At 45.1% G+C, this 23,959-nt stretch overlaps 1 protein-coding gene and 1 long non-coding RNA gene across 4 annotated transcripts in view; one reads left to right on the forward strand and one right to left on the reverse strand.

Annotated features, from left to right (window-relative positions):
* The window catches only part of STK17A (serine/threonine kinase 17a), a 38,545-nt gene extending 17,326 nt beyond the window's left edge, over positions 1 to 21,219 (forward strand). Inside the window, exons 2-7 of the mRNA XM_038759971.1 lie at positions 9,956 to 10,168; positions 11,778 to 11,922; positions 15,693 to 15,819; positions 18,198 to 18,246; positions 18,336 to 18,515; positions 19,198 to 21,219. Coding sequence (XP_038615899.1) covers positions 9,956 to 10,168; positions 11,778 to 11,922; positions 15,693 to 15,819; positions 18,198 to 18,246; positions 18,336 to 18,515; positions 19,198 to 19,525 — 1,042 coding nt within the window. The 3' untranslated portion in view covers positions 19,526 to 21,219. The remainder of the gene's footprint in view (positions 1 to 9,955; positions 10,169 to 11,777; positions 11,923 to 15,692; positions 15,820 to 18,197; positions 18,247 to 18,335; positions 18,516 to 19,197) is intronic.
* Positions 13,754 to 23,505, reverse strand: LOC119939942. 3 transcript variants are annotated; one of them, XR_005454858.1, is made up of 4 exons: positions 23,106 to 23,505; positions 22,866 to 22,976; positions 20,314 to 20,491; positions 13,754 to 14,255 (listed from the first exon to the last, which is right to left on the reverse strand). It is a non-coding gene; the product is annotated as an uncharacterized LOC119939942 (long non-coding RNA). The 3 variants fall into 3 exon arrangements; XR_005454859.1 differs by having other exon boundaries at positions 22,879 to 23,010; XR_005454857.1 differs by having other exon boundaries at positions 22,866 to 23,010.
* Between the last annotated feature and the right edge of the window lie 454 nt (positions 23,506 to 23,959).

Here is a 23,959-nt window from a genome sequence, read left to right on the forward strand (position 1 = left end):
TGATCCCTTGGCATTTGGGCTGGGAATAGCTAGATTGAAGTCCATTGGATGGTGTGGGGTGATTGAGCAATTCATTCAATCATTTATTGAGCACTTATTGTGTGCAGAGCACTGTACTAAGCGCTTGGAAAATAATTCAGCAATAGAGAGAGGTTTCCCTGGGGAAAGCCTCCCCCTCACCTCCCACCGAGCATCCTACTTCCTCAACATGCTACCCAGGTTTTACCCTGTACTCACACTGAAGAGTGAGTTGGCACCCCAGCCATCTGAGTCACATTCAGCAGGATTCATTGGCTTCCATTTTGGCTTTCTCATGGTGAAGAGGAGGGCTGGTGCTTGGCACGTAGGAAGCACATAAACAAATACCATCATCATCATCATCATCATTGAGGTTTTTAAATTGCCAACATAGAGCCTTTCACAGAGCAGAAATTGCTGGCCCCAGATCAGCCTGTACTAGCCCACGAGGCTCGGATACTGGCCGTGGGACTGGGATTCATTCTTCAATGCCTTACAACTGTCAAATCCTGGTCACAGGGAGTCCTAACTTACATAATATTCAAAGCTAAATCCAAAGGCTTCTTCCGGGGTCTTATCATCCTTGAACAGTAAGAAGCCAGGCCAAATTGGAGTGGCACAGAATTAATTCCAGGGGTTGTGACCACTTGTGCTCTCTGGAAGCAGCAAATATCTGCATTAGCCTTGCTCAGTTTCAGCTCCTACCTGTAATGAAGAGCTGCTTGGACCAAGACGCCACCTGAACTAGACCCAAGTCCAAGTGGGTTTGACTTGATGTCGCTGTGGCCCAGTGTGGCCCCAGGGCATTCTTTTAAGAACCACAGAGCCAAAAACTCAACTGACTACATAAGGCTGCTTTGTCGGACTCAGTACTCTATAAGAGCTACCAACTACCCCTTTAAAAAGTTGCAATTTGCCAATACATTTATCCTGTGATTTACAGCCAAGTACATTGTTGTCCTTTAATAGAGTAAAAGGAAACAGGTGAAGAGAAGGTCTAAAGCAGAACTCCTTAAATCCGCTTTATCCTCCTAACTTTCCCATCTCAGTTGATAACACCACCTTCCGTGTCCCAGAAGGCCACAACCTCGGAGTCACCTGTCTCCTCCCTGCTGTCTGTCTGTCAGCGTGTCCGGGATCCTCCCCTTCCTCTGCACTCAGTGGCCACCCTTGAACAAGCTCTGTTTATGTTGCAGCTGGACTCCCTTCTCCAGCCTTTCTGACTTCAGTCTCTACTCCATACTGCTGAACGGATCATCTTCTTGAACCGTGGCTTGGCCCACATTTCGCCTCTCCTCAAAATCCTCCACTGGCTTCCTGTGTCTCTGCAGCAGAAAGACACTCCCCACATTTGGCTTCAAGGCTCCCCACCAATAGTCTTCATGTTTCTTTTTGCTGCCTGCCTTTTGTGCCCCTTCCCCCCGCCCCCCAGCTCATGGTTCCTGCCTTAGAACTCCCTCCCTAAATCCAACAGATCACAGCTCTCCCCACATCCAAAGCCCTCCTAAAAAAACCCCACTTCCACCAAGAAGCCTTCCCTGATTAATTTTCAGCACCCTAAAGTCATATCCATCAGCTAACTATATGAGCTTACTTATACCCATGCTCAACACTCTTGTACATATACCTATTCAACTGTACATTCAATTATTTTAACTATTAGTTATAAATATTTTCAGGATAGTCCCCTCTGTTAAGGAGTTAGCTCCCTGTGAACAAGGAACATCATACTTCTGAATTCTCTACTTGCTAAGCACGTAGTTCAAAGCACGTTGCAGCAAGTGGGGGCTCAAAACTACTAAAACTATTTTTGTTAATCATTGCTAACACTCACTGTTAGTAGGTGAGACTTCTATGGGGGCAGGGCAGTGGCTCAGGATTAGGGGGAAGGAAAAGGGCAGAAAGAGGAAGAGATTCCCATTCATCTTTTTTTCTCATGTACTCACACCCATCAGCAGATGTTCTTCCCCTCAGTCTGTAGCAGCAGCTGGCAGGATGTGCCTTCCTCCCTCCACCGCTACCAGAAACCCAGATGCTTGCAGTGCACTTCAAGTACCATTGTGATGTGCCAAGCACTTTCTAAAAGCTGCTGATTTAGTCAATCACGTCAGATGCCGCCCCACAAGGGGCTCACAGTCTAAGATGGTGGAAGAATCCGTATTGAATCCCCAGTGTGCAGGTGAAGAAACTGAGGCACAGAGAAGGGAAGTGACTTGTCCTGGGTCACACAGCAGGCAAGAGGCAGAGCTGGCGTTAGAACCCAGGTCCTCTGACTCCCTGCTTCTCAGAGCACTGTACTAAGCACTGGGGAGAGTACAGTACAACAGAGAGTTGGAAGACTTGATCCCTGCCAACTCATGGGAAGCAGCTCTTTGCAGCAGCCCCTTAAGCCTCGATTGTTAGCCCCATGAGAAACCAGGATCATGTTTAATTCTCATCTGTGTATTTTCTTTTAGTATAGTGCTTCGTGCACACCCATTTGATAAATACTGTTACTACTTGATCAAGGAAGTAGGGTTGGCTGGCAGAGACATGTCCCTCTTACAGCTTCCTGTGGTCATGCCAGTGGTGCTGGGCGGTGGATATGGGGGGTGGCGCATCTGACCTAAAGGATAGAAGTCCTTGGACTCGTCCGATCTTGGGTCACTGGCCTCTGGAGTGACACTGTGGTTTGCTGCTTACAGTCTCTCAGCTTCATTCTTCTCAGTCTCCTTGGAGAAAACCATTTAGGGAATTGGGTGATCCCATCTGATAACATCTGACCTCTAGTCCTCATCAGCTAAGAGGCTAAACATCTAGCGGAGGCCTCAGTTTTCTGTGTTCAAATTATTTTTCTTCAGGAGAATCAATCAGTGGTATTTTATTGAGTGTGGGGCACCATATTAAGTGCTTGGGAGAGTACAGTACAACAGAGTTGGTAGACACATTCCCTGCCCACAAGGAGTTTACAGTCTAGAGGGGAGTCAGCCGTTAATATAAATAAATGACAGATATGGACGTAAGTACTGTATGGCTTAAGGGAAGGGTGAACATCAAGTGCTTCAAAAGATCCAAGTGCATAGGTGATGCAGAAGGGAGAGGGAGTAGGGGGAAAGAGGGCTTAGGCAATGAAGGCCTCTTGCAGGAAATGTGACTTTTGTAAGGTTTTGAAGGTGGGGAGAGTGGTGGTCTGAAGTATGCAAAGCAGAAAGGAGTTCCAGCACCGGAGGAGGATGTGGGCAAGGGGCCACTGGTGAAATAGAGGTTCAGTGAGTATGCTGGTGTTAGAGGAGCAAAGTGTGTAGATGGGTTACAGTAGTAAATCAGTAAGATAAGGTAGGAGGGGGTGAACTGACTGAGTTGTTAAAACCTATGGTAAGGAGTTTGTGTAAAGCGGAGGTGAATGGAGAACCACTTGAGGTTCTTGGGGAGTGAAGAGATGTGGACTGAATACTTCGTTTAAAAAGATGGTCAGGGCAGTGGAGTGAAGTAAGGAGTGGAATGGAGAAAACTCAAGTCGGCTGCTGAAGCAGCTTGCAGCGTGCTAAAGGCCCTGAGGTTTATGTGGGGCCTTGTCAGTTAATAGAGTTTCAATTTAAGCATTTTAAGGTAGCAGAGGGAGTTTTCACCATTGTGTTCCCTTAATTAACTGCATTCTCTAAGCACTTTAGCCCTCTTTGCTTTACTGCCCTGCAGTTTTCAGGCCAGCGGATTACTTGTTCTCAACCTGGGCATTTTAAAGAGAAATTTTAGGGCTTTCCATTTTGAGAGTAAGGTCTGTCAGAAAGTGGTTCTGACTGGGGCTTGGCATCGGTTAGATTCCTTGTGCTTTTGAATACCTGTGATTTGTAGGTGACCACGGAAGGAGCGGATTTAGGGGTCTCACCAGCACGGCGGGGCTGTTCCTTGACTCCAGACCCAAGCTCTCTGGCCTTCTAGATGCTAGAAAAATGTGCCGCAGCTCCATCTTCTGACATTCGCCCACCCACTCTTAGCCACTCTTAGCTTCAAGTGTCCATGGGAAGCAGCGTGGCCTAGTGGATAGAGCAAGAGCCGGGCAGTCAGAAGGACCTGGGTTCTAATCCAAGCTCTGCCACTTGTCTGCTGGGTGACCTTGGGCGAGTCACATGACTTCCTCCGTGCCTCAGTGACTTCATCTGTAAAATGGGGATTAAGACTGTGAGCCCCACGTGGGACAGGGATTGCATCCAACCTGATTTACTTGTATCCATTCCCAGGCTTAGTACAGAGCCTGGTACAAAGTAAGTGTTTAATAAATACCTCAATTATTATTATTATAATGGCAGAAGAGTCCAGGCCCATGAGTCCATGAGTCTGCAACTCCAGTTCCGATTTTGGACTTTGCCCAATCCGGGTACATTCCTAGTCCTTCAGCCTTTGAATTTCAGTGTTTTTTCTGTGTGTGCTTTTTTTTTTAACAGGCAGTTTCTCCGTGAAGGGTATAATTTAGGAGCTTTGCATGGGAGAGAGCGATCTCTTACACAAAATTTCATTGTCTTTTTGAACATGCTTTGCGAAAGGAAACACCTTCAAAATGTTAGCTTGAAGTTTGGATGACCCCAAGCCCTGTCTGACCAAGAGAAAGCCAGTCGCTTAAAGGACTGTATTGATTCCAGGGTAATTAGGGCTATTCTGGCTTTCATGGAATTGATAGGAATCTGTAGTGTGTGAACTACAGTTATGGGGCCTCCACTCCTTAACCATAGCTCACATCTGACTCAATATAAATTAATGTTGTGTTTTGATAGATTTGGAATGCAAAAATCTTCTACAGAGGACAATGTGTTTCTCTTTGGGTACAGGAACTGGTGAGGACAGGAACATGCTTACTTGTAACCACTATATCACTGAAGCAGCGTGGCCTGGGAGCCAGAGGACTTGGGTTCTGATCTCGGCTCCGCCAATTGTCTGCTGTGACCTTGGGCAAGTCACTTAACTTCTCTGTGCCTCAGTTTCCTCATCTGTAAAATGGGGTTTAAGATTATCCTGTTTCTACCGCAGTGCTTAGTTCAGTGCCTGACTTATAGTAAGCATTTAACAAATACCATAATTATTATTGTATAAGACTTTATCATCATCAGAATGTGTGTGCCGGGCACTGTGTGAGATGGGTAGGGGCATGATGGAAATTAATCAGTGGTCTCAACTGAGGGCTTACTGAGTGCAGAACACTGTGCTGAGCAGTTGGGAAACTATAATAGAGGTGATAGGTGTGATCCCTGCCCTTGAAGGCTTTTCAGTCTGATACTGTGGCTCAGTGGAAAGAGCATGGGCTTTGGAGTCAGAGGTCATGGGTTCAAATCCCGGCTCTACCAATTGTCAGCTGTGTGACTTTGGGCAAGTCACTTAACTTCTCTGTGCCTGTTACCTCATCTGTGAAGTGGGGATTAAGACTGTGAGCCCCACGTGGGACAACTTGATCACCTTGTAACCTCCCCAGCGCTTAGAACGGTGCTTTGCACATAGTAAGCACTTAGTAAATGCCATTATTATTATTATATCAAACATATAATTCTGGGTGCTTGGCACCTGTTTTTCACCCTTTTGGTATCACTGTTCCCTCAAAACCTCTGCTCTGGGGAGTCAATCCATTTCCAATTGCTTTATGCTCAGCTGGTCTGTCTTCTATGTTGCCCCACCTGAGGTTATTCTTCATCGTACCTCTAAAGCACTTCTTTTATCTCGTTTCTGGTTTTACCACTTCAGTTCACCCCACACAGTAACTGTCTGAGTACCCTGCTGTTATCCAGGCTGCTCACATGTCTCATCGAGGAAAGGTGTGATACGATGAACTTTGCTAGTCTTTGACTGTTAGTGGTCTGACTGCATCCCAGGACTCCCTCCCCCTGTAATCTTATCTTCCTATTTGGTAACTAGACGGCTTGCAGGAACTGCTCTAGAGGTCAGATGAAGACTCATTGTAGGTCCAGGTCTTGCAGTCATTTAGGAGTTCAGTATTAAAGTTTCTTGACCTTCTCTTTGGTCAGAAGCTCCATGCTGTATTGACATAATTTTGTCAGGGTTCCAGAAGATGTGCGGGCCTTCCAGAGACTGTTTTCTTTGTATATCCTTGCACTTTTGGAATGTGTACTGTTCAGGTAGCATAATTCACTGATGGCTTTCACTTCTTTGATCGATCAGTCAGTGATATATCATCATCAATCGTATTTATTGAGCGCTTACTATGTGCAGAGCACTGTACTAGGCGCTTGGGAAGTACAAATCGGCAACATATAGAGACAGTCCCTACCCAGCAGTGGGCTCACAGTCTAAAAGGGGGAGACAGAGAACAAAACCAAACATACTAACAAAATAATACTATTTTACTGAGCACTTACTGTGCTCAGTATATATATATAAATATATATACTATATATATACTATATATATATAAATATATATAAATATATACTGAGCACTTACTGTGCAGAAGTTTTACTAAGTGCTGGAGAGGGTACAATGCATTGGAATCCCTGCCCACAAGGAGCTTACGTCTAGTGGGGGAGAAAGACATTGAATTACAGATAGTGGAAATGGCAGAGTAAGAATATGCGTACATAAGTACTATGGAACTGGAGGTGGGGTGAATGTTGAAGTGCTTATCAAAGTGCCACTAGTTATCCTTGGCTGCACAGAGGATCTTTCAGGGGCATAAGGGGATAGAACCTCAGTTGACTGAAGTTAATTGAGTTCCCAGTGCTTCATCCTAAAAAATCAAAATCATTCCTGACTCCCTGCTAGATTGTAAACTCCGTGAGTTTATTAACTCCTGTACTCTCCTAAAGCGCTTAATGTGGTGCTCTGCACAGAGTAAGCACTCAATAAATGTGATTGCTTAATTCAGTTCAGTTCAATTCAAGGTCTTCCTCTTAACGTGCTGAGTTGGAAGACTCTCCTGGAGCTTCAGAATGATACCTCGTCCCCAGTTTCCAGATTCTTTGTGGCACCGTTGGCTATTGTTGCACAGAATAGATGAAACAGGTCCTGGTTTAATTCACAGACCCCCCTTTAGCCTGTTGGCAATGGTGAAAGGATCAGACAAAGAGGCCCTTTAATTCTGACATGGTCAGCCATATAATCACGGAGTAACCTTAAGATCTTGATAACATATTTTTTGGGGGTGGCCAGTTTTTTTTTGAAGAGTTGCCCGAAGCCACTGGCATCTACAAACACTGGGGAACGGTCTTGTTGCTCTGTGACTTTTTTAATGAACTTCTCCAGCAAGGGTGATGTCTGCAGGGTCACTGTGACATAACAAAGGCTAGAGTAGGCTAATCTGAAAATGAGATGCAGGTGTTGAGCCGAAGGGGCCCAGGCAAAGCTTATGGAGAGGGAGGGATTAATAGGGAAAGTGATCCAGGGAGACAACCAGAACAAGTGCAAGATGTAGGTGGGGTGTTCTGGGAAAGATGTGTCCTTGGAGTCAGTAATGGGTCGGAGACGACTCGACAGCATAAAACAAGACAAGATCCAGGGAGCAGTTAGCTCAGACGCATAGGTGAATTGAGAAGCAATGTGGCCAAGTGGATAGAGCACGGGCCTGGGAACCGGAGGACCTGGGCCCTAATCCCGGCCCCACTGCCTGCCCAATGGGTGACCTTGGGCACATCACTTCACTTTGCTGTGCCTCAGTTACCTAGTTTGTAAAATGGGGATTGTCTGGGAGCCCCGTGTGGGACGTGGACTGCGTCCAACCTGATTACTTTGTATCTACCCCAGCATGTAGAACAGTGCCTGGCACCTAGTAAGCACATAAATACCATTTGAAAAAAAATGTAGGTAAAAGAGTTGGCGAGGGCTTGGGCAGGAGTTGGTAGAGAGGGCAAGCGTGGGAATGAGTGAGCATGGAGGGGGTTGGGCTGCATGGAAGTGGGTGAGAGCATATTTAGCAGAAACAAGGTGCGGGGAAGAGCAATCAATCGTCTTTATCGAGCACCTGTGATGTGCAGAGCACTTTACTAAGCGCTTGGGAGAGTACAAGTGCAGAGACAAGTTGGGCAAAGATTGTGTTTAATGCTTAGAAGCCCCATCGGGATCAACTCACCTGGCCTTGCCAAGTGATAAGTAGGGCGATCTGTGCTCTTTTCTACCCAAGTAAATGCTTTCAGAAGATTCTCATGGGACCTGGGACAAAAGGTTAATCTGTTATCTTCTCAAATGAAACGGAGTGGGGATGATGACAGGTGTTTTGGAGCCCAGCTTCCAGGAGCCGGTGGTCTGTGATGTGGGCAGGAGGGCACTGAGGTGCCAAGAATGCAGGCCCTCTGAGAAGGTGCTTTGTATTTTTTTAATGGTACGTGTTAAGTGTTTACTTTATGCCAGGCACTGTACTAAGCAGTAGGGTAGACACAGGTTAATCAGCTTGGACCCAGTCCGTGTCCCACATGGGGCTCACAGTCTGAATCCCCATTTTACAGATGAAGTAACTGAGGCACAGAGTAGTTAAGCGACTTGCCCAAGGTCACACAGCAGACAAGTCGTGGAGCTGGGATTAGCATTCAGGTCCTTGTTACTCCCAGGCCCATTCTTTATGCACTAGCACCGCTGCTTGTCCTTTTAGACATTGTTGGAGAACCGATTGCTACTTGTAACCAGGCCTGCCATGAACAGAACGTCGTAAAGTGGCCGGAGATATTCCCACAAGCATCTTTTCCGCTCACCCATCGTCCTGCCCGTGTACCTGGGGATGTGGCAAGCCGAGTGTGGTATTTATAACCTCTAATTAGTTGTGACCTGGCAGCGAACCAGTTGGGCATCTTGTGCCAAGGGAATGTGTTGATCCGGGACCCTTGTTACGTATGTCATGTTGGTTTTCCTCGGTGACCCTTCAAGGAGCCACCCCTTCTTCGTCACCCTCCTCCAAGCTCTCATGACGTCCCTTCGTGGATTACTGTAGGTGTCCCTCAGGACTTATGCCCTCTCCGGTCGACCTTTTCTACAGCTACATGAATCACCCAACAAACTTCCAAAACACAAAGCACTCCTCTCCTCAGAAGCCTCCCTATGGCTTACCCAGTTCTCTTCACATTCAACTGCCCGCTGCTTTTCCTGTCTACTCTCTTCTCTCACTACCGCCCAGCTTGTACTCTCGGCTCCTGCCAATCAGTGGTATTTGTTGAGCACTTACTATGTGCAAAGCACTATACTAAGTATTTGGGAAAGTACAATAAAATAGAGTTGGAAGACACAGTCCCAGCCCACAAGGAGCTGGAAGTCTTATAGGGGAAGACAGACATGAAAATAAATTATAGATATGAGCAGCAGAGCGTAACGTAAGTACGTAATCAATCAATCAATCAATCGTATTTATTGAGCGCTTACTATGTGCAGAGCACTGTACTAAGCGCTTGGGAAGTACAAATTGGCAACACATAGAGACAGTCCCTACCCAACACTGGGCTCACAGTCTAAAAGGCTCACAGTCTACGTAAGTGGTATGGGGCTGGGTGATGTATCCAAGTGGCAGCGTGGCTCAGTGGAAAGAGCACGGGCTTTGGAGTCAGAGGTCATGAGTTCAAATCCAGGATCTGCCAGTTGCCAGCTGTGTGACTTTGGGCAAGTCACTTAACTTCTCTGTGCCTCAGCTCATGTTAAATGGGGATTAAGACTGTGAGCCCCCCGTGGGACAACCTCATCACCTTGTAACCTCCCCAGTGCTTAGAACAGTCCTTTGCTCTATAGTAAGCGCTCAGTAAATGCCCTTGTATTATTATTATTATCATTAAGGGGTACACAGCCAAGGAACTAGGCGATGCAGAGGGGAGGGCCAGAAGGAGAAACGAAGGGTTAGTCAGGGAGCACTTGTTGGGGGAGATGTGATTTTAGTTAAAATGATTTGGACATTTTAGATTGTATTAACGCATTGTATTAAACTTAACATTTTTTTCTCGACAAATCCGTTGGACCATTCTGACATGATGTGACTCTCTACTTTCAGAGGGAAATTTGCTGTGGTGAAGAAATGTGTGAAGAAAGACACCGACAAAGAATTTGCAGCCAAGTTCATGAGGAAAAGAAGAAAAGGCCAAGATTGTCGGATGGAAATAATTCATGAAATTGCTGTCCTGGAGCTGGCCCAGTGTAACCTGTGGGTCATTAATTTACATGAGGTGTATGAGACTACTTCAGAAATGATCTTGGTTCTGGAATAGTAAGTGCTCCTTTCCTTAGACAAAATATTGCTTTGCTTTTGTGGAAGAAAAAAATCACACCGACAAATCATTGGTATTTGCGGAGCGCTTACTGTATGCAGAGTACAGTTCTAAACGCTTGGGAGAGTACGATACAGTAGAGTTGTTAGACACAAATCCCTGCCCACAAGGAGCCTACAGTCTACAGGGGAAGACAGACATTAAAATAAGGTAGTAGAGTGCATGGGTATTTACATAAGTTTTGTGGGGCTGGGTTAATTATCAGAATGCTTAAAGGTTACAGCAGCCTTGGGTGTAGTTGACAGTGAGGGGAGGGTGGGATAGTGGGAGGAAAGTGTGGTTCCTGTCACTGCAACCTGAGACTTTCTAAGAAGCTCATTTTTTTTTTTTTAATGGCATTGGCTAAGCACTTACTATGTGTCAGGCACTATGCTAAATGCTGGGTAGGTACAAGCTAATCAGGTTAGACACAGTCCTTGCCCCACAGGGGGCTCAGAGTCTTAATCCCCATTTTACAGATGGGGTAACTGAGGCACAGAGAAATGAAGTGATTTGCCCAAGATGCCACAACAGGCAAATGGCAGAGCTGGGTACCTGCGCTCTCTTCACTAGGTCATGATGCCTCTTAATGGTGAAAGTGCTTTGTAAACCTTGGAACGTTGTCAGATTTCATGTCCCCTGGCTTGAAGTGAAGATTTATTGAACATCTGCCCTGCGCAGAGCATTGTGCTAAAAGCTAGGGAGAGAACAGAAGTTAGAAGACACAATCCCTGTCCTCAAGGACCTTACAGTCTAGTGGGAAAGCACACATAAATTACAGCAGCGCTTACAGGGACTAGAAGGCCCTAAATGGAATGGATGGTCAAGGTGGCAACTGAGGGAAAGTGGGAAGTTGTTTGAAGTCTAGTGGAAATTTGGGATATGCTTAATTTTAGACTGCTAAGATGCTTAATCGCATAATCTAATGTCCTTTTCTTTTAAAAATACTAAATTTGAGCAGGAAAAAATTAGCAAAATCTCAACTGTCCGGCCCTAGATCTCTGGATCTTATGGTGAGCTCACAAGGAGCAGCATGGCTTAGTGGCTAGAGTCCAGGCCTGGGAGTTGGTCAGAAGATCATGGGTTCTAATCCCGGCTTTGCCACTTGTCCTCTGTGTGACCTTGGGCAAGTCAATCAACTTCTCTGGGCCTGAGTTACCTTATCTGTCAAATGGGGATTGAGAGCCCTACGTGGGACAGGGACTGTACTGTATCCACTCCAGCGCTTAGTACAGTACCTGGCACATAGTAAGCACTTAACAAATACCACTGTTATTATGGGACCATTGGTCATTGTCCCAGTTTTAATTGTTAAGTGATATTAATGCTTCCCCTCTCCCTCCCTCTGGGCTGTTCCTCATTCAGAAGCTAATAGTTGGAGAGGATGCCTGGAAAAGCCCAAGCTTCTCCATTCCTCAAACCTCTACCCTTCCTGTCTCTCTAGATTTAAACATCTGAATTGTTCCTCACCCAGGGTGGCTGAGATACTGTTGTTTCTATTGTATGTTCCTGCGGAAACTAATTGAGGACTGTATCTACATTATCACAAACATGACTTTCCTTCCTCAGTGCGGCGGGAGGCGAAATCTTTGACCAGTGTGTAGCCGACAGAGAAGAGGCCTTTAAAGAAAAAGATGTTCAGCGGCTGATGAGACAGATTTTAGAAGGCGTGTCCTTTTTACATTCGCACAATGTGGTTCATCTTGATTTGAAGGTAGGACTTGATTTACTTACAATGTGAATGCAGTTTTGGTTCTAATGTTATGTGGTGCTTGTAAATCTATAATGGGCTCAGCGGTGTTCCTGTTTTTCATTTGTGCTGTGGGGATGATGGTTGGTGTCAGAAACTTGTAGGCAGGAGTCAATTTCTGACTACTTGGGCCAAAGAGAAATTGGCTCGGGAATGTCGGGGAGTAATTCCAGCAAACGAAAGATCCACAAGTAGTAATTTTGATGCATTGTTCACGCTCAGTGCTAACACTGCTTGTACACAAACCTCTTAGAGTCACTGCGAAGGTTGCTGAGGGCCATAGGTAGTCTCCCCCTCTAGACTGTGAGCTTGTTGTGGGTAAGAAATGTGTCTGATGTTATACTGTGCTCTCCCAATCGCTCAATAAAATCACAGTAAGTGCTCAATAAATACAATTGAATGAATGAACTGCGGGTCCCGAACGAGGCCAGCAGTGACAGGGAGGAGCTGCAGGTACCAGTCAATCAACTGTATTTATTGAGCGCTTACTGTGTGCAAAGCACTGTACTTAGCCCTTGGGAGAGTACCATATGACATTCACATTCCCTGTCCATAATGAGTTTACAGTCTAGAGGGGAAGACAGACATTATAAATAAGTAAAATTACAGATGCGTACATAAGTGCTGTGGTGCTGGGAGGGGGGATGAATCCAGTGAGCAAGTTGGGGCGACGCAAAGGGGAGTGGGAGAATAGGAAACTAGGGCAGAAATTTAGAACGACTGGCCGAGATTGACACAGAGGCATCTTGGAAAAGAGAAAGCAGGAAATTTTAGACGAGAGCTGAAAGCCACAGAAAACCTCAATGTGTATAGTTTGCCAGTCTGTCTTTTTAGAAAGCACGTTCAATACATGCGTAATTTCAGATTTTGAAACAACTGTCGAGTGAAAGGATCGTGGAGGTTCTCCCAAATGTGCATTCCATTTGGGAGACTAATAGAACAAGGAAGTCTCACAGGCGTAGTTAGTCCTCTTTCTAGCCTCATTCATTCATTCACTCTTATTTACTGAGTGCTTACTGTGGGCAGAGCACTGTACTAAGCGCTTGGAAAGTGGAGTTCAACAATAGAGACAATCCCTGCCCACACCGTGCTTACAGCCTAGAAGCGGGGAGACAGACATCAAAGCAAGTAAACAGGCATCAATATAAATAGAATTATAGATATTTACATATATTCACAAGTGCTGTGGGCAGGGAGGTGGGAGTAGGGCACAGGGAGTGAGTGGGGTGATGCGGAGAGGAGGGGGAGCTGAGGAAAAGCGGAGTTTAGGCTGGGGCTCATATAGCTCCAATGCCGTTTGATATCTGGGATAATGAAACTTTGACAGACCACTACCTGAGGTCCTGCCACAGGCGTACGGTGTGGCTGGTTGGGAATCAATCCCCTCCACTTGGGGTGGCCCCTTGCTCCTGAGGTCCTGACCGGCTATCGAAGTGGTTCCAGTGGCAAACTCATGCCCATCTCCTCTCTCTGGCATAGGGGAGGTGAAATGGGGTGTGATGCCATTATCTCTGGTGCCATTTTTAGAGCTGGCCTGACCCTTTGAGGTTGCACCATTCACTCCTGCCTACACAGAGGGGTGGGGAGAAGGTGAGTGAGTTACCAACTTCCATCCCCACCCAGCCAGTTTTTCCTCTCTGGGCCTGCACCACTTATTCTTGACAACTAAGGTACTCCTCCTTCAGCCCTGCCTCCTCTGCACCCTTCTCTGCGGAGACCAGCGAGGCACTGGGAAGGAGTGCAGTGGTCCCAGAGGTGAGAATCAGGCAGGGTGACACTCCATGGTTTTCCCCTTCAAGGCCGTCCATCCACTTTATTTGCTTCAAGGTCCTGTCCATCCAGAAAGTAAGGGAACCAAGCAAGTTCAGAATTCAGTTCTACTTCCTGGTATGGTGTCTGTTATAAGGAGATGGTGAATCAAAGTGACTGAACTGTATTACAGGCACTCTGTACTTGTGTACTTTATTTAAAGAACCAGACAAGCTTTTACCTTCAGGGTCCATTTTGTTACCACAGAATTGACTCTGCCGTGATCTGTTCTTTTATTCAAGAGCTTCCGTGTTTTTTTTCCTACGTACCTGACATGTACACTAAACTACTTTGCGTAAAAGCCCGTATCAACCAGACAAGGAAAGTCTAAAAAATGGCATTTTCTTCATAGCCAGGAGTCCAGGCATGCAAGGTTAGATGATTTCAGTCCCCGTCCAATCAGCTCCTAATTATCAGATTATCCAGATCTTTTGTTTCTCTTCCTCCTGGTTTCTCCACTTCTGGTTAGCTCGCATTTACACCTCCACCTGTGAGCACAGGAAATAAAAGAAGCAGAAACTGAAACCAGCCGGTATTGCTCCTGCTCCTTCTATGCATCTCTGCTGAAAAGGCTTAGATGGGGAGGAGGTCCAAGTGGCCGTTTTGAGATGATCTGAGAAGTGCAGTTAGCCCTCCCAGCTTCCCCTCTGGGTCTCGACCCCATTACCGCGACCATTTAACAGTTGGCTCCTGTATTGTAGAAGGTGAAATTAAATGAAAGATGAAATTAAATTCATTACCACTCCCATCTGTGTAAATTGACTGATTTTAAAAATTAATACTGTCCTTCTCCAAAGTGTGAAGCTGTCAGAAGTACCATATCAAAATTTAAAACCCAGAATAATTTGGAAAACGAATGGTTCATAGGTCAACAGTATTTAAGTTTGAATTTTAAGCCCCATTATTCTCTGCTTGGATTGCTGTTTTGCACTAGGGTGTTTTATCCAAATACATCTCATTTTTTAAAACTACACTTCTGTAGCTGCTTCTGAAGATTATGCATTTCCAAATGAAATGCAACTCGAAATGCTATTGTTGCATTTCCAGGCTTGATAGGGATTTTCTGAGTAGGTAAATGGGCAAACTTTATCCCTTAAATGACTGCGGAGTAAAAAATAAAAGGATTTTTCCCCAGAAGGTAACTGAAAATAAAATTACTTAGACTCCCTTTTTGTAAGTTCCATGTGGGACAGGGATGTGTGTCAGACCTGATTATCTAACCCAAGTACAGTGCTGGGCACACAGTAAGTGCTATATACAATTATTATTGATACTACTAATAAATTATAACTTGAATGACAGTCTAATTGTCCTATCATTTTTGGCAACTCTTGGCCAGGAGTTTCTTGCTCTTAACTAATATTAATAGTATTTGTTCATTCAGTCAGTCATATTAAGCGCTTACTGTATGCAGAGCACTGTACTAAGTGTTTGGAAACAGTCACATTCCCTGCCCATAATGAGCTCACAGTCTAGAATACTAGTTAAGCGCTTATGTGCTAAGCACTGTTCAAGTAACAGGCTCAGAGAAGTGAAGTGACTTGCCTAAGGTCACACAGCAGACATGTGGCAGAGCTGGGATTCGAACCCATGACCTTCTATCTCCCAGGCCCTTGCTCTATCCACTAAGCCATGCAATAATGATAATAATAAGCTTCTTCATTTGTAACATGTCCTAAACAAGTGTTTTTTTCTTCTTTATTTTCCACTCCGGGTGACTGTCTTGCACTTGAGAGATACATTTTGCTGGAGCCACAACTTTTGATAAGGAGTTGCCTTTTTGATCAGCCCATAAGCCGTGCCCAATCACTAAATTTTGTACATTTGAAAAGCCTCCAGTGCAGTACTAAAGGAAATGGGGTTAGGTGACTGAGGGCTTGATACTTTATAAGCTTTACCATTGTTCCATGGCACTTGTTTTTCAGCCCCAGAATATTCTGCTGACTAGCAAATCTCCATGGGGTGACATTAAGATCGTTGATTTTGGTCTTTCAAGAATTATGAAGGGCAGCGAAGAACTTCGGGAAATTATGGGGACACCTGAATATGTGGGTAAGTATTCGTTGATCTGCGTTTTGGGGGAAGTGGGGAGGGGTCTGAGTTGAGTTTCTGGGATAGATACAGAAAGTATTTTTTCAAAAAGCAACCCTAAGCTTGTTTCGATGGAGACGAGGACCTTGAATTCTATGATGTGCTCGAACGCTCCTCTAAATCATCTATTTCTAAGTACTTTCCCAGTGTTTAGTAAAATACTCTGCACACAGTTGGTGCTCAGTAAATGCCATTGATGATGGTTTGGGTTATTTTTAGCAGCAACACTTTTCCTAAAGTGTTAGAGTTATTTTAAAAATTGGAGCCCAGCTAGGAAGCAAGAGACCAAGAAGATCATCTTCAAAAGAGAGGCTTAATAGCAGATGTTTAGACTGCGGCTTTGAAATCGTGGGAATTCTTTACCCGCTTGTGAAATAGCCTTGTGGCTGTTGCGGAGGCAGAGCAAAACCATTTCCCTACTGCTTCTATAGCCTGGGGGAGGGGGGCTGACAGGGTCCTTGGGGAAGCACTCCGATTCAGCCCCCCACAATGGCACAGAGCTATTTCCCAAGGGCCCCAGGCCTGTCACAGGGCTAGTTACGGCTTTGCCCTTTTGTCCATCTCCCGTCACTTCCTTCCTCATTTGCTCATAGCCCTTGCCCCTAAAGGAAGATCAGCAAATCGAATGGTATGTTGCAATTGTGTTAGGAGAGCGGGGAGCCCTGTGATTTAGAAGGAATTCTTTAAAAGTCCTTTCTACAGTCTGAAACAGCTCTTTTAATTAGGAGATAAAAGCTGAAATGGGCTGGGAGATTCAAGTCCGCAAAGTATAGCATCCTGTTCACATCATGTGCTTTGTGGGGAGAGCAAGAAAGCTTAATTGGCTGGGAGCTGGCTGGCAGATGCTGTACCTCTTCTGCATTCTTGGTATTTATAGGAGGGTGGTAGAAGCCCGCCGTTCCTTCGGGGCTATGAGGGGAGCTCCAGCTCTAAAGTCATTAGGAGATGGGAGGTGAGTGGGCCTGAGATCAAATGAAACTACTTAGTAGAGTAGTGGAGGAGGAGGAGGAGGAGTGCGGTAGTGGCTTCCAGATAAAGTGGTGCTGGGAGGAGTGAGAAGAGTGGGATACCTATCCTCACTTTAATGTTTGACATATCACTTTCCTGCTGCCCAAAGAAAGTTCGACCATCCCACCCAAGCCCAGTGACTAGATACTACAGAAGACGCTTTTTAAAACACAGGCTGCTATTCAAAAATGTCAAAACGGTGAGGGAGTCTTGGGGTGGAACTCCTTTTGGGGGTCCTGAGCACAAGATCAGTGTTTGCAATCAGCCATGCTAGATCAAGATAAACCAGTCTTGTTTTCACTGTCCTGTGCTTCTTTGGACTTCATAAATAAGTTATTTGGCTTTCTGCGGCCCAAAGTGTGTGTATGCTCTCTGTTCACAGCAAATCGCGACAATCTTTCAGTCAAGGAAACCACTGTTAGATGTAGAGACCAGACATACAGGGAGAGATAAGAATGATGATGATGGTATTTAAGCGCTTACTGTGTGGCAAGCACTATTCTAGACACAAGCTAATCAGGTTGGGCTCAGTTTTAATCCCATTTCACAGATGCGGCAGCTGAGGTGCAGACAAATGGCAGAGCTGGGATTAGAACCCGAATCCTGGGCTCTATCCACTAAGTCATGCTGCTTCCCTGTGCGGAAGGTGGCGGGGAGCAGGGGAGTCATGTGGGACTTGGGTAGCCACTGAATTCTTTGCAGCCAGGAGCTGACAGGTCAGAAGTGCTTGGGTCCCATGTATGGGGGTGAAAGGGGAACAGAGAGTTTAGGGGAAGAAACCATTTTCGGACTTAAACTGTCCGATCTTATCAGAGACCCAGGATGAGCAGACACCTAATGCCCGGGGACAGTTTAATAACCTCTGATGATTGTGGCCATGATTCCTTTAGGGATTTGAGGGTGCTTTTTGTTTTTTTCCTCTACTGGACACAAAAGTAAGTAGTAAGTGTTTTCCTCATGTGTTTCCTCTAGATCTAAACCTGTGACAAATGTTGAAATTGAGGGGGGGGTGGTCATACGGAGGCCTTTATATTTATTGGAGGAAAGTCTGCACTGTGTGTGAACCCATGGCTATGTAATTTCACCAGCTAATTTTGGGGGTTACTTTGTCCAGGGAATTAGCAGCAAAGCACGTAGGGGGGTGATAAGGGAGGCAGTACAGAGTACAGATGGGCTGACTAGAAGATTTGAAAACAAATGAGGCAGGGAGGGAGCAAGCCAGGGAGCAGAGCAGAAACACTGTGCTATGTGGGACTCAAATTTCAAATGCCTTTCATGAGTTTGCCTTGCCAAAAAACAAACATTAAAAAAGCTTTTTATTTGTATTGTAGCACCTGAAATTCTTAGTTACGATCCAATCAGCACAGCAACAGATATGTGGTAAGTGTTGGTTATAGCATGTACTAGATACTTCAGTGTATTTTGTGTTTTCTTCACTTAAAGTAATTTTACTTTTGTTCCAAATTTAGGAGCATTGGAGTATTAACGTACGTCATGCTTACGGGGACTTCTCCTTTCTTAGGAGATGACAAACAAGAAACATTCTTAAATATCTCTCAGATGAACTTAAGTTACACTGAGGAAGAATTTGACGTTGTATCAGATCTGGCCGTTGATTTCATCAAAGCACTTTTAGTTAAGAAACCTGAGTAAGTAAAATTTATGGTTTGAATATTACAGTTTAAATATTAGAGCAGCCGTGTATATTTATTCCAAGAGGAATGTGCATACATCTATGCCTGGTAAATCAGACTTAAAGCTGGGAGTGCATTTTGGTCTCCATAGAAAGATTCTCAAAGGAGGGAAACGAAAGATTCTCAAAGGAGGGAAACCAACACGTGTTTTTTTTCCTCATGCATTTCCTCTAGATCTAAACCTGTGACAAATGTTGAAATTGAGGGGGGTCATACGGAGGCCTTTATATTTGTTGGAGGAAAGTCAGCACTGTGTGTGAACCAATGGCTATGTAATTTCACCAGCTAATTTTGGGGGTTACTTTGTCAAGGGAATTAGCAGCAAAGCATGTAGGGGGGTGATAAGGGAGGCAGTACAGAGTACATATGGGCTGACTAGAAAACAAGTGAGGCAGGGAGCAAACCAGGGAGCAGAGCAGAGACACTGAAAGTGGGAAATGGAGCAAACAAAAACTTAGCGGGAGGAGAGAGACTGGTGAGGTCACCCAGATGAAGAAACCAATAAGGAAATCAAAACATAATGGAGAGACAGCCAAAGAAAAATGACAAGCAGTGAACCTGGGGGGTTGAGGAGGAACGGGTATTTCTGCCAGTTTTCCTGTGTATCCTCACCTCAGGTGCAATATGTTTTCCACAGGAATAGGGCAACAGCCGAAGAATGTCTGCAACACCCATGGCTAACTCAAGGCATGATTCCAGAGCCTTCTCTCGGGACAAAGATTGTTGGGAGAGAGACAAAAGCCCTCGAAGAAGAGGAAGAGTTGATCGCTACAAGTCCTGCAGGTTCTGAGAATCCAGAAAGGGGGGAATCAATAGTCACTGAAGAGTTAATTGTAGTGACGTCATATACCTTGGGACAGTGCAGGCAGTCCGAGAAGGAGAAAACAGAGCAGAAAGCTATTTCCAAACGTTTTAAATTTGAAGAACCTCTGCTGCAAGAGATACCAGGAGAATTCATCTACTGATGACTTTGTTTGGGACTTGGGGACTTATTTAAGGTTTCTATGAGGAAAACACCAATTTTTATTTATGGACTTTTAGCCAAGTGACGAGCACACAACGTATAACCAGTTTTCTAGGCCTAATGGACAATTTGGGGAAGACTAAGAAAATTGTGCCAAATTCCCAATCAGGATAGAAAATTGCCAACTCGATAGAGAGTATGACTGGTAAAAACAGCTCTTTTATAGAGGAAACGTTTGCCCCTCTGCTTTAATACTCCTTCCTGCTCTGAATTTCTTCAAAATACGTGTTTTTGTGGAAAACTAAATTGGATTCCTTGCTTAAAGAGGGTCAATGGAAAAAATGTTGGGGCATACAGGAAAATATATTCTTTCTGGATGTATTTAGCCTTAGGCATGTGTCTACATTACACACACCTGCCTACTGGCTTGATTCTCATATTCAGTTCGTTATGCTAGGCTTCAATTTAAATTAATGGTATAAGTTCTTAAATAACTGTTTTATAGGAAATGGGACAATGTTAAGCTGAGTGTTTTAGGCTAGCTCCTGCAGCTCCAATTTTCTTCTTTACCCCAGCAGCAACAAACCCTGGTAGGTGAAGTTTCCTCTACCTCCATCAGAATCCCCATTAGCATACTGAAAAGGGGTTCTGCACTTAGAGGAAGAGTACCTGCTATGTTACAACTTAGCAAAAAAAAAAACCCTGCTTTTAAATATTAGGGCTTCGGGCCAGGCCTGACAACTCAGCTTCAAGGAAATGTCTGTCCGGAAAACAGAACTTGGTACTTACTGTTAAGGGTGGGTGTCCGTGTGATCTGATCATCATGGTCAGGGAAGAGACACGTCAGTCTTGCGAGCTTAGTACCGATCACCTTGCGGGGTAGTGTTTCATCTCCAAGAGCACTTTTTTCAGGTGGTGTTTTTTCATTTAAACAGATGACAGGTCAATAATCCATTCACGTGAAAAGCTGAAAGGGAACAATCACCATCTCTCAGTGAAGTAGCTTTCTCAGGGTGGAGCTGTTTCTGCTTTAGAGTTTTCTAAGCTACTAAAGGGGGACTTGTATCCCGTCCACCATGTGGCAGACAGCAGTGGTTTGGATTGGCAGGGAGGAGGTTTCTATTAAGGCTGCTTTGATTGTGGTTTCCCAGGTTCTGTAGTGTTAATGCCTAGGTGGTACTTCCACTGATTTTTTTTTTTTTTTGTAATTGACGTCAAGTCCCTTAACAGCCAGGTCCCAGCAGTGGATCTAAGGGGGTAAATCGGTGCAGTACTTAGTGCGAACAATCCTCCCCTAAATCCTACCAAGCCAGAGAGCACGTTCACAGGAGTACGCAACGAAGACCACGTCAGTCACTGTGTAGTCACGCTTTGCCGGCACCTGCTTTTACGCTGATGAGCGGCTCTTGTCTGTAAAGTTTTTCAGTATTATAGTTGAGTGGCACCTTCGGGGCAGCATTCAGAGTTTTCTCCCTTGTTTAGGTCCTAATGTATAATAGCAAATTTTGAAAATTGTGAACGCTCATGAATTTATCATGTTATGTTACAACGCCAACTTCCTTTCAATTGGCTGCTTTGCATTGTGCTACATCTTTGTCAACTTTTTTGTGCCTTAAAGTTTGGTTTATACAGTGATTTACAAATCATTCTGAACTTGTAGAGTTATATTAAAGTCTCTTGGTTCGTAACTTATAAGCAGAGCTTGGTACGTCTCTTTACAATGGACCCAGAAAAGTGAAAACTTCTACTTCATGGCAGGACGTGTGGCGGTGACAGGATTAGAACCCATGACCTCTGCTTCCCAAGCCCATGCTCTTTCCACTGAGCCATGCTGCTTCTCTTGGTTTGGTGAACATGGAAGATGTAATCAATTAAAGGTACAGTTTTTCCCTCCAAGGGAAAGATTGCACAACTGGAGAATAATAACCTTTCCTCATTGGGAGTTAAATCATTGCCCCAAGCTTGAATGAAATGTACACCACACTAACACTTTTTATCTGCTGTTTGGAATTCTAGGATTCATTTAGGCAGAGCCTCAGCAGGGATTTTTACCTGGCCTTACTCTTCCCCAGGAGTAAAAACAGACAGGGAGCAAGCCAGCTGTTAGCAGTTGGGGTGGTAGCCTCCTGCAAAACTTGGCACCTGATCCCCCAGTCCCCTTGTAAAGGACATGCCACCCCTTCCAATGGGCACTATTCAAGTTGGTAGATGCAGGAAATCTTATTCAAAATGTCTCAAATTAAAATTCCCATCCTGCCAAGACCTTCCCAGAGAAACTGGAGTGGTAATAGATCTTTCAAAGATTCCATGAAAGCCTTCCAACCTACATCTTGAAAGAGCACGACACGATTTTCACCAGTCCTGATTTAATTAGAGAATGAGTGGAATGAATAGAGACAAAACACTCGGAGAAACTTCAAACCCTTGCTGGCCTGGTCCTGGTTTTTCCATATTGCTGCTTTAACAAGGTGGCAGAGAGAAGATGGGCCTACCGGATTTATTCCCAGAAACAAAGGCAATAACAGAATTCCACAGAATTCCCCAACTACAGTGCTCTCGCATCTAAGAAGTCCGTGTATGACACCCATCTTAGCCCCATGTGATCCCCATTCTCCAGGAAGGACTCAACCATCCCCAGCCTTAACCAGGGGCCAGAAACTAGCGCGTTCCTCAACCAATGATATTTGTTTACCGAGCACTGTATTAAGCGCTTGGGACAGTACAATAAAATTGGCAGACCAGCAGAATCTTTCAGTCTAGAGCCCTCTTTGTACGACTGCTCTTAAGCAGGGCAGCACCAGTGAAAGAAAAGCTGATATCTAGAACCAGAAGGCTCGGGAGCCTGAGTAATGCCCTACAATCCTGAATCACATTCTCTTGTGAAAGAGGAGATGGTGTAACACTTTGCATCACCCTGTTCAGAATCCACATTGTGTTTCTTTCCATAATAGCCCTCACCTGAACATCAAACGCTTGTCCTTAGTGTCTCATCTGTTTTGAAAAGTTCAATTTACGTGAGAATGGGACTCCCATGAGGCTGGTAAAACAGTTGAGAAGATGCACCCCACAGAGGCAGGCTGTTCCTGTAGCCAAATTGAACTAATAAAGCGTGATAGCTCAGTGGCTAAAGCACAGGCTTGGGAATCCCATCTCTGCCTCTTGTCTGTTGTGTTACCTTGGGCAAGTCACTTACCTTCTCTGTGCCTGTTACTTCACCTATACAATGCGGATGAAGACAGAGCCCTGTATCCAACCTGATTAGCTTGTATCTGCTCCAGAGCTTAGTATAGCGTTTGGCATGGAAGTAAAGCGATTAACAAATACCATTAAAAAAAAATCACCTGGAACATTCACCTGTGTCACTGCTTTCACCTGCTGATTTCCAGAGTAACCGAGGTCCACGCGCAAAAAGAACGGCGAGAGAAGAGAGTTCAACAATATCCACTGGGAATCTGGCGGAGGGAGGGAGTCGATTAGGAATGGATCCTGGAAAGCAGTCAGTGGGAGAGGTGGTTTGAAAAAAATGCAGTTACTGAAAAAGACTGTGGCTGGACTTGAGACACAGTATAGAGGATGCTTACCTCTAATTTTGGATTTTTCTTGGAGTTGCAAGACAGAGACGCAGGGTGGTCTTTCACTGCGAAGTTGAAGATTTTGTTCGTTGAGATGGGGAACGAGCTCGTGGCTCAAAAAACCACAAACGAATGATGGAGAGCTGAGGTCCGGGCAGCAGCGTGGATTCGCCTTGTCTTACTGACTTGGACTGCCTCCACTGCCGCCTCACGCTTCTTCTCTGAAGCAGCGGGGTCGATGGTAGTGGTGAGGACCAAATCTACAGCCGCCGGCTTCCAGTCTTCTAGATGGGGAAATGCCTCACAAGAGCCACGTCGGCACTCAAAGGTAATGAGTGATAGGAAATAGAAGCAGTGTGGTCTACCGGAAAGAGTACCAGGCCTGGTTCTGATCCCAGCTTCGCCACATACCTGCTGGGTGACGTTGGGCAAGCCACTTCACTTCTCTGTGCCTCGGTTCCCTAGTCTGCAAAATGGGGATCCACTATTTGTTCTCCCTCCTTTTCAGAACGTGAGCCCCATGTGGAACTTGTACGCACCCTAATAGTAAAGTGCTTGATAGTAAGCAATTAACAAATACAGTAATTGTTATTATTACCATTAATGAGGGTCAGCATCACATAAGCTGCAGCACCAGGATAAAAGCCTGCCTCACCCACAGAAGCAATAACTCACCTCCCCCTCCTTTTAGTGCAACAGAACTCAGGCCTGTTCCTGTTGACTGGAAAAAGTGTGGCTTTATAGCCTTTGTTAAGCGCTTACTACATGCCAGGCACTGTACTACGTGCTGAAGTAGATAACAGTTATCAGGTTGGACATGGTCTCTGTCCCACATGGGGCTCACAGTGTTTATTCCCCATTTT

The sequence above is a fragment of the Tachyglossus aculeatus genome, chromosome 18, assembly GCF_015852505.1.
Source record: "Tachyglossus aculeatus isolate mTacAcu1 chromosome 18, mTacAcu1.pri, whole genome shotgun sequence".
Classification (NCBI taxonomy): Eukaryota; Metazoa; Chordata; class Mammalia; order Monotremata; family Tachyglossidae; genus Tachyglossus; species Tachyglossus aculeatus.